Source organism: Epinephelus lanceolatus, chromosome 7 (assembly GCF_041903045.1).
Source record: "Epinephelus lanceolatus isolate andai-2023 chromosome 7, ASM4190304v1, whole genome shotgun sequence".
Lineage (NCBI taxonomy): Eukaryota > Metazoa > Chordata > Actinopteri > Perciformes > Serranidae > Epinephelus > Epinephelus lanceolatus.
The window spans coordinates 14679123-14689645 of record NC_135740.1 but is presented as its reverse complement, the minus strand read 5'-3'; the positions used below and the strand labels follow the sequence as shown (position 1 = coordinate 14689645).

General features: G+C 42.0%; 1 protein-coding gene across 1 annotated transcript; it reads right to left on the bottom strand.

Moving 5' to 3' along the window:
- Window positions 1-1831: 1831 nt before the first annotated feature.
- Window positions 1832-10448, bottom strand: LOC117260655 (transmembrane protein 182-like). The gene is made up of 5 exons (XM_033632676.2): window positions 10134-10448; window positions 7280-7403; window positions 6872-6970; window positions 4686-4823; window positions 1832-4350 (listed from the first exon to the last, which is right to left on the bottom strand). Exons 1-5 carry the CDS (start codon window positions 10299-10301, stop codon window positions 4130-4132), a joined length of 750 nt encoding a protein of 249 aa, XP_033488567.1. The 5' UTR covers window positions 10302-10448; the 3' UTR covers window positions 1832-4129.
- Window positions 10449-10523: the final 75 nt, after the last annotated feature.

The window sequence follows — 10523 nt, the reverse complement described above, 5'->3', positions numbered from 1 at the left end:
ACTAGTTCATTTTAATCTGTGGGAACTGAAATTTGAGCGAGGTGCTAATGTATCGGTATCTAGCCATTGAGAAGTGCCAAGGTGTTGAGGTGCCTACCCCTGGAGCCATGTCAAAACAACTGAGCTAAATGGAGGTCTGATGTGGCGTTGTTAAGTTGCTGTTGAGTTTTTAAATGTAATTTAAATGATCCACAAACCACATTTCATTTATCTGCATTATTCTGGGATGGTGGTTGAAATCTGAGAGACACGTGTAAAAAAGCGATCCCTCTCCTTGTATGTTCTTTTCCCCCTTAAATGGAACAGATTTATTTCACATGGCATACCTCAGATTCTTCAGATGGAGTTATGTGTCTTTTTTTATTTCTTTATTTTCTCTGTCTTCTGGGCATCTTTTCTTCTGCGTCTTTATTTTTTATCTGTCTTACTGCCTTAAGGCTTCTTCACATCAGGAGTGGAGTGTTTTCTTGTGGTTGCAGTGTTATCAGATTAAAACTCACATATGAGAATCCCATGCTTATAAGACCACAGAGGAGCTGAGATGTTCTTTCAGAGGTTTACAGACATGTATTTTTTTCTTTTATTTTGTTGAAACACTGATTTAAACACAAAGATTAAAGCATACTTTATCATGAATGCTTCATGCAGAATTAAACTGTTCTTGCAAGGCAGTTGCAGACAAATGATGCAAAATGAGCTCATATATCTGTCATGTTTATCAGAAATTATCATTACATTAAAGCTAAATAAAATCACAAGTTAAATTACCAGCAACAATCATGTAAAAGACCACAGTGTACCTGCATTAGAGAGGTCTCCTCTGACACCACAGGCAACACAGTTAACTCAGTTGACCTTTATGATCCGGTGGCGATGGTGCTATATTACAGCATCACACTCTGATATATACTGTCTTACATGAGTCAGATCCAGGGTCAGTGATGCAGTTATAAATACAGAATACTTCAATAATTAACATCAGTGTGTTGTGGACAGTTTGATCACAGCATGTGTGTGTGTGTTTGTGTGTGTGTGATTGAACGTGTGTTTCTATGTGTTTGATCAGTGAGGTCTTTGAAGCAAACATGCCCCCCCTCCGCCACTCCTGCTCCACGGTGTAGCAGATGAAAGCTGATATGTGTGATCGAGAGTCCACCCGCTTGTTTCCACACACTGCCCATTCAAACCAATGAAAAAGCAGAATGATCTAATATCGTAGCAGTTATGATACAATCACAAGTCTGTGCTCCCCATTTGAATAACACTGAGGAAAAATAAAGAACAGTCATAAAGGTGCAGCTCATTTTGTCTGTGTCAGTAGATGGTATGGGGTTTCTGAATTCTTGAACTGAAAGTTTCTGTGCACATGCAGGGTGGGGCAGAGAAACATAACAGTGTGAGGCAGAACAGAGGAAGAAGAGGGGTTTCAGTGAGGGAGTGAAATGTGATTGGGGTGAAGGAGGCAGGTGGCCGGCCTGCTGCACACCAACCAAACCCACAAACAGCTGTTCATTTCTCAAAACCCCCTTGTGCCCCCGCTACACGCATCAATTCTCTGTCTTTCCCTTCCAATATGCATCCCTCTCCTGCTCCACCCCCACCCTCAACCCCACCCTCTGTCCAAGCCCACTATTTCTGTCTCCAGTCCATCCAGTCATTCCTCCCTCCCACCTCATCCCTCTCTCCAGCAAGCCTACTTTGAATGTATGTCAAAGTCAGGAGAGGGGCCACAGCTGGTTCACCCAAACATTTCTTACTTTCCGCTCTGTGGACTCATCATTTGCAGCCTTAATTTAAAAAATCAATTACAAGAATGACAGTAGGCTACAACTGAGTGGAGAAAATGTTTGTATTCACACATAAAAAAACATATCTTAGCACATCATATATTGCTCCTTAAAGAAATACTTCACCTCCCAAATGACTATTTGTGTATTTATTCCTCACCTCATGTTACGCTGAATTCCTGAGGAAAACTTTGTTTTTCTCCCATGCCCCCACGGTAAACAAAGAATCCAAAAACTGAGAAAATTCTTGATGAATTAAATTACAAGGGGATCACATTTAACAACAGCAAAATTATATCAAAACATCAGTTAATAAACCCACACAACTTGTGCAGTGTAATCCATGTCTCATTTATCCAGTTGTATGCTCAGTACTTCACAAACAGACAGCTGGAACTCAGCTCAAAATGAAACCTAGCTAGCGACTTGTCAAAACCAGGAGTTGCTGCCTCAATCAGTAGTTTGTTGTTACTGTTTTAAAAGCTAGTTTGGATTTAGTCTCGCTCACCAGACCTTTCTCAAGAAAAGAAAGGTCTGGCTGGGCTGACTCTCACTTTAAGATTGGAGGAAAAAATGCTCTGGCTGCTTGTACTTCTTTCAGCCAATCACAATCGTCCTGGGCGGTGCCACAGGAACGGTGCGCTTGCAAAAATATTGCCGGGGGGAAACAGGTTTTGGTGTAACACGCCTACAAAAATATCGCCTACAGGACGCGAACCATGGCAGAAAAATGGCTACATCCCTGCAAGATCAAACATCGCAAAAATTAGTAAAGGACATGTTGAAAACTGCTACACAACCGGAGCTGGTAGGGCGGGACTTCAGCAGGTGGCTCGTTCTGCCCAATGAGAGGCTGATCTATGCAGCGAACTTCCGCCCACTCAGACTAGTTTGGATTCAGCAAAGTTACACAATAACATAAAGAAACCACAAATTGAGGCACCAGCAGCTCCCATGTTTAGAGAGGTAAAATTATTGTTTTTGCCAGTGGACTGGCTGTGAAGTGAGCATAGGTAAGTTTCACTTTTAGTACAGTTCCTCATTGAAAATGGTTGTCTATTTGGTAAGTACTGAGCCTACAGCTGGTTAAATGAGTCTTGGATTATATGTAGATGTTTTGAATAGTTTGCTAATTGTTCAATGCAGACCTTTTTTACTCCAATTCTTCAAGAATTTTCTCCGTTTTGATTCTTTGTTCACCATAGGCTGGCAGAAAAAACAAAGGTTTCTTCAAAAAATTCAGCGTAACACAGGCTGAGTAAGGCCCCGAACACACAGGAAAGGGTTGAAATGAGAATTAAGCTTTTTGCTCGCGACGTTCCCCGTGTTTCTGCACTCTAGGCTCCTGAAGTGCTCTGAACTCCTCAAGTTGAAAAACTTCACCTCAGAGTGGAACAGCGCCCCATGTGATCTCTTTTTCCATACTTTTTCCCCCATTGTCCAATTGAATGATTTGAGAGGCAGGCCTTCTGTGGTGGTCATGACAACAAGTTTACAGTTGGTAAACAATGGAGGAGAAAATGGTGGCAGCAGTTGCTGGATACCCAGAGCTATACGGCCCAATTACTGCCCCCGAGTCATCCTAAAACAAGCCTGGAAACGGCCGTCATCGAGATGAAGCTCCTGGACCAGCCTGTGGTACTCCCCATGATCCACCCTCTTTTTCAGGGTCTCATGTACCCACACAGATCTCCGTTTCCCTGTGCCCAACAAACTATTTGCTGACAGCCTCTCACCCTCAACCAGAGCTACAGTACCCTCTGCCTCAACATTTTAGGAACTAGATACAAATTACTGTGAAAGAAACAAAACAAAAACAGCAGATTGATTACACGGGAAGGTTAGTGTAAGGACGTGATGAGGTGGTTGCCTGGCAACAGTAAAAGGTGAAGCAAGCAATTTGTTTACTAGTGGCATTCAGTTGTATAAAAAAAGGCAGTGCACCTCACGTTTTGCAACCTGCACAACCTGCAAAACACTTTCTCTGTGATCGAGGCCTAACTGACATAAAAATGGTCATTTGGGGAGTGAAGTATTCCTTTAACACCACTATGATATCAATATCACACCTCATTAATCCCATAACTTGTGCTCTTTAATTATGATATTATTATTCTAAAGCAATTAGAGTTTTTTAATATATATATATAAATAAAGCAAAGCAAGTTATAGAAAACCAAAGATGAGTGTCTCTGACTGCTATACTTGACATCCAAAGGGTGGTGCTGTAATATTGATCATGTCTTTCCAGCCAGTATCTACATCCCACAAGTCTGCCAGTGAGTCCCAGTGCAGGACAGTAAAAGGTCAGTCCTTTCTTCCCCACAGACCAGACGGCGAGCTCACTTGCTGGCACGCAACGTGCGGCCCACCAGCATGAAGATCATTCCAGAGATGAGCTCCAAAGGCACGCCTGCAGCCGCCACCATGAAAGACAGCCCATAGAGCACTGAAACCTGAGCAAGTGGACACGTCTCTCCTCTCTCCTGCATGACGTAGCGCTTCACCTCCATCGCCTCCATCCACAGCACGAAGAGCAGCAGCATGAACAGGATCAAGCAGGCTGGGAAGTCATATAAAGAGTGTTAGGGAGACTCAGATATCAGTGCTGTGAGTAACACCAGAGGAATGCAGCTCCTACTCATCTCTACTGTTACCACGGCAGCGGTGTTTGAACCTGCTGTTGTTATAGCGACAGTCCTGCAGAGTGACATCTGCTGCTCTGCTGTCTGTGTTGGGTGTGTGTTTGTCATGTGACAGGTATGAACAGCTGACAGCAGTAATGGCTGCAACATACGTTTATGTCTGCACATTCACCTACTCCCCTGGCACCATATTCCACACTGCAGATAAATACTGTGGTTATCAACTCCACACATACACACAGACTATATTTACCAGCAATTATGAGGAAAGCACCGCCCAGCTTGTACAGTGTGTGGCTAATGCAGGGGACACCACAGACCAAGAGGAAGCCTCCAGTTAGAGCTGCGACCAGGCCAAGGATTAACAGCACGGTCCAGAAACCCCGAAACACTATGAGAAATACAACCAGGCCACCGTCAGAGCACTTACTTATACATGTAGATATAGATATATAGCATGGCAAGTGAGTGTTTGCATTCAGGCAACAGCTATCATTGAATGACACTAGGTCATGCTCTCTTTTTTTACAAATTTGGGCAACTTGAAGGAAGCGGGAGTCTACAATGAGATAAATAGTCTGACATTTTGTGAAATATGCTTAACAATTATATGACAAGATCAATAGCCTACCTCTCATATTATCATATATTATAGTCAGTTATTCAATTCTGTATGAAGCTACAGCCGGGAGATGGCTAGCATAGCATTAAGACCAGAAACGGGGAAACAGCTAGCGTCACTCTCAGAGCCTCTAAGCTTACTAATCACCACATGATAGTGAATTTGATTTATGCATACAAAAACTGAAGTGTAAAGCAACAACTTGAGAATTAAATAGGAGTTATATGCCGGACTAATTCTTGGCTGGGTGCAGAGACTTTTTAAATAAAAGATATAACATGTTAATTAATAAATGTAAAAGTACTGATGTGCGAATATTTTGCGTGAAAACTACTCATACTGGCGTGGATGGGATAAAAGGTTTTGTTGCAAATAGATTCATTGGCAGTGATGCACAACAACTACCAGGCCCCTGTTGACCCAGAGTAGGGTCTGGCAGTCTGTCTGAGGTAAGTTGTTGTGGAGCCTAAGCTACTACAGGCTATCTTATTGACTTACCTTTTCACAAAATGGTTTAAGTGAGTCAGAGTGTCCTCTTGTATACAGTATGTGTAAGGCTTTTATTGTGAAAGGTAAGAACAGAATTAACAGACCTGGTATGCATTGACTCTGTCAAAGGTTGAGAGAAGTAACAAAGTTGGCCATTTTAGTTCAGACTACGGAGCCTCTGTATTGTTGTTGCTGTATTGTAATCCTCATAAGAATAGTCATTACATGATTTGTTAATGCCATCATTCATGGTGCAAAAGCCTAGAAAAAACAACCTTGTTCAGAAAAAAGAAAAATGATGTCGCTTTTGGCTGTGTGATAATTGCCTTCTGTGTGAAAGTACTCATAAAAAAACATTTTGAAAAAAATATATATATATTGACATGTAAATTAATCACACACACACAAAAAAAAACCCATGGGCCCATGGTGTGTAAAGGCCTTTAGAGGTGCTGACAGGCTTTGTGTTATTCCTTGCAGTCTTTATGTTAAGCCTAGCTAACTGAATGAAATCCTATTTAAAGGTCAAGCGTTAAGGATATAGTGGCATGTAGCAGTGAGGTTGCAGAACTGAAACTTCTACAGTGGACATCGCGAAAACATCAATGGCCCTGTCTATAGCCAGTGTTTGCTTTGTCCATTCTGAGCTACTGTAGAAACAACATGGCGGACCCTGAGAAAGACAATCTGCTCTCTATGTAGATATGTGGGGCTCATTCTAAGGTAGTGAAAACACATTAATACTTAGTTTTGGGAATTTTAAACTAATGAAAACATAGTTATGAGTATTTTATACTGCACCATTTTTCCCAGTAGATGCTTTTAAATCCTACACACTGGACCTTTAAAAGACAGATCTAAGAGTCAGTCTTTCCACCTAGCTCTCAGCAAGGAAGTGAATAAATGTTTTTCCCACAGACATCATACTATTCCTTGGGGGGAAAAAAGTCTATGTATGAAGTTGGTGATTTAGAAATTAAAGCTTATTTTACTGTTACTCACCATAAATGGCCAAAAGTGAATTGTGAATTTGTGCTTATGCATGTGAGGAAGTGTTTATGTGTATATAAAGATGGGTGTTAAGCCAACACCTCTAAAACAGCTTCAGCGCTCCTTAGCATTTACTCTACAAGTTTGAGGAACCACCAGAGGGATGAAACAACATTTTTCTAAAAGAAAAGACCTCATTTGGTGTTTTTGTGATTGTGGTGGAGAACTCTGTTAAACAAGTTGGTCCAAAATCTAGTCCATAGCATCACTGTCATACTCATCATGCTGTCATGCTCAGATTTTTCACCTGTCTATAAGGGTGTGAGTGAGTGCATTACCTGCTGCAGTATCATAACTTGGATGAGGCACCTGTCCAAGTGCGACAGGCAGAGGGAAGAGGTAACCATGGATACAGACTTTGGATTTTGGCTGGTTTGCTACATGAGAAAGAAAAGTCTTTAAGGCTCTAAAGAACCTACAGGGTCAATAAAAAAACAATGTGGTTTTGAAAAAAAAAACCACACAAGAGCAAAATTTAGAGAAATGCCAAAACACCGCACAAACTGAAAAATATGCCAACACATTCTTCCTCCTGTATATTTTCTGTCAAATATCCAAATTATAGACATTTTTCTTTCCTGCACTTGTTAGCGTGTCAAGCAGACCACACTGCTGAGCGTGAGACATGCAACCACATTGGACAAACCCCAACAAAAACTTTTTGCCGCCTTGGAGGGCATACATACTGAAGAGAGTGGCCAGGACTGCATGTGCTGTGGGCTCCACCTGAAACACACATCGCCAGAAGAAGCCCTCGTGGTGCAGAGTGAGAGGTGGAGGAGAGGCAGTGACGGCTTCCACTAACTGGATCTAAATGAGAAAAAGAGACAGGCTGACATCAGCACACAAACACAGTAATGGACGCTCAAATGTCTGAAGATGGATGAACCTTAATGTCTGTCAGCTCTGTCAACATGTGTCTGTTAGCTGCTCTGTGCGATTCTGTACTTCAGCGGTGCCACGGCATCAAACGTGGTTCTGATTATGGCCTGCTTGTCTGTGAGGTTTTCAAGGGGAACTTATGAAACACGCATGAGTGATACTCTCCATTTGCTTGTCAGAAACATGATTGATGGTGCTGAATAACACACAGCAACTTTAATCATCCTCTTTTATTGAAAATGAAAGACTTTGTTGTGCTGTGGCGTTAGGGAGGAGTTCACCGGGGGATCAGCTTTTATAAATATATCCCTTACTTTGCATTTTGTGAACTTTCTCACAAATGTGGCATGGAAGAATAAACTGGGAAATTAAAGGGGAACTCCGGCGAGTTTACACATGAAGGTCAGCACTACACTGCCTGTGAAAACAGTTGTGTGATGGCTCTGGAGGAGCTTTGTCAAGTCTGACAAAATAACCCTGATGTTGTCATGACATCATGGTGTTAGCATTTTCTCTGTGAGAACGTTAGCATGTTAATATTACCATTTCGCTCAAAGAATCACTTTGCCCAAGTTAAGGCTTATAGAGCAAAAAGCATGGCTGTAGATTCTTAATCTTGTAAACAACACAGTTGATGGTGGAGATGGTGACACACCTGCTAAGCTGCCAACCACTGTTTGATGCCAACAAATAAAACTGGTTTTGATTTTACGAGTCTGAAAGTGTAAATAGTGGTTGTTTCTCACCGAGACATTGCTGCTTTTCTTGTCAGGATTGTGCCCCTCAGGCCAAAACATGATCTTTTCCTAACCATAAGCAAGTGGTTTTTGTGCCTAAACCATTAAGACTGTAAATAATAATGGATGTAGCTTCTGTGACATCACCCATTGGTTTGTAGGCTGCTGTTGTGAAGCCTCAAGTCTGGCATTTCAGCCCTATTATATTTGGATGAGAGGGTGAAGCTGTGGAGAAGCGAAGGGGGGATCTGTCTCACAGAGTGTAGCGACGCCCCACAGACAGAATGTCACTCAAGCAGCCTCTCCCTTAGATATGCATAACTTTTGGGCCTTAATAAAATGTAAATGGGTGAGTTATAAAACAATTCACCCCCTGTACAGGTGTTGTAAACATTAGAATTAGCCACAGAGACCAAAGCTGTTTTTGTACCATGCTGTAAACATGTTTATTTCTGCTGTTTAGTTGAGCATTTTAACTTGAGGGTCTATGAGGATTCACTGAATTCTGGAGCCAGCCTCAAGTGGCCATTTGAGGAACTGCCGTTTTCGGCACTTCCGCAATGGCTTCATTTTTCAGCCTCGGAGGTTGCTGCTTGGCCTAAACCTAACCACACAAGCACAGCATTGTCGAAACATAAAGTTTCAACGTATCGCTACATAATAACATGCAAATATAATGTACCTGTGGTTTGCAAGAAACAAACACAAACATAAACACACAAATAGCCTTACGTTTGAAAGACATCAGGGTTTACAAGACATAGGCTATATGAACACTGCAAGTCTTAGTCTGCAATTTGATGATTTACTCAGATCTGATTTTATTGTTTACACACCGACTTTTTTTAAAAATGCAGCCAATATCAGATTCAAGTGTGAAATGGTCATGGTTCTGAACTGACATGTTTGCAGAGAAGAACAATAACAAAAACATCACACTCCTGAGCATATGATAATGAGGACAGGCTGAGAAGAAAGAAAGTCAAGTTTTTAATTATATGGTTTTTTGTGGCGCGATGGCTGCTACTTCTGTATGGCAGTATGTGTGGAGTCGAAGCCAGGAGTGGTGGGATTGTGTCATGAATGGCTTCACTGAACAGATTTCATCCAAACTTTTAGAATGTCAAGGGCTACTTGTGACTGCATCTGTCAGCGCCTCTCCACAAGACTCTTGCAGCAAGTCTCTAGAGTCGGTACAAGTTGCATGAATTCCAATATGACCGTTCAGTTTGAGGTTGCACTGCAAAGAATCAGACCTGTATCTTTTTTAGAATCATACGTTTATGAAAGTGGCCCAAGTCAGAATAAAAGATCAGATTGCATGGTTATTTAACAACAAACAAACAAACACATCACATGTCACATATGAGCAATATTAGCATGGTGGTAGATTCTTAGTCTTTAAACAAAAAGCCTGCATTACAAAGTGATGTTTGAGAGTTGTTTACCAGATATAGAGTGTCTGACAAAAAGATGCCATTGGATGCATTATGGGAAGTGTAGGATCCAGTGTTTTTGGAGCGTAACCAATACTAAAAGTTACTAAAATCAAAGAAAAAGTCAGGATGTCTCAACCTCCTCTTGACCATGACATGGATTTGTTTGTTTGCATTCATTCTTGTGTATATCTGTTTCTTTTAAAGTGAAAGACTAGATTATTTTGGTAGCTCTTTAAATATCATGTAGTGGCATAGCATGCACACCACTGTTTCACGGCATCTGATCAGGTTCCACAGTTGTCTTTTTGTGGTCCCCACATGTGATGTTTCAGTGATAAAAATAATGAACTGCGGTGACTATTATTATAAGCATTTGTTAGGCTGTAAGTCACTGACAAGTTCTGACAGACAGCAATGAGGTTTGTATTTACTGTGTGTATTTATGTCAGTGAAGCTACACACATTGTATGTAGGTGGCCTACCTCAGTCCCATTGTCATCTTTTGTCAGGGTTGTTTTTGTTGGCCATGTATACGGTCCGCAGTCGTCACTGGCTACCAGCCAGTAGTCTGTAGCAAAGGCAAGGAAGAAACACAGAGTCCCTACTACCCCAAATATCCCCCCAGCCAAGGTCGCAGCTCCCACCCTCATAACTCCAGCCTAAAACCTCCTTGACTGTGCCCTTTCTCCTCAGCTTTCAGTCTGCAGGTCACTTACTCCTCAGCTCCTCACTGGTGTCCACTCTGCAGCCCTCTGCCCAGCCCCAGTCCTAAAGAAAACAGTCGGGCTCTCCCGGCCACTCCCTGGCATGCTGGGAGCTGTGGGGAAAAGAGGCTCCAGTATCTGAGGGGGTCAGGTGGGGGGACAGGAGTT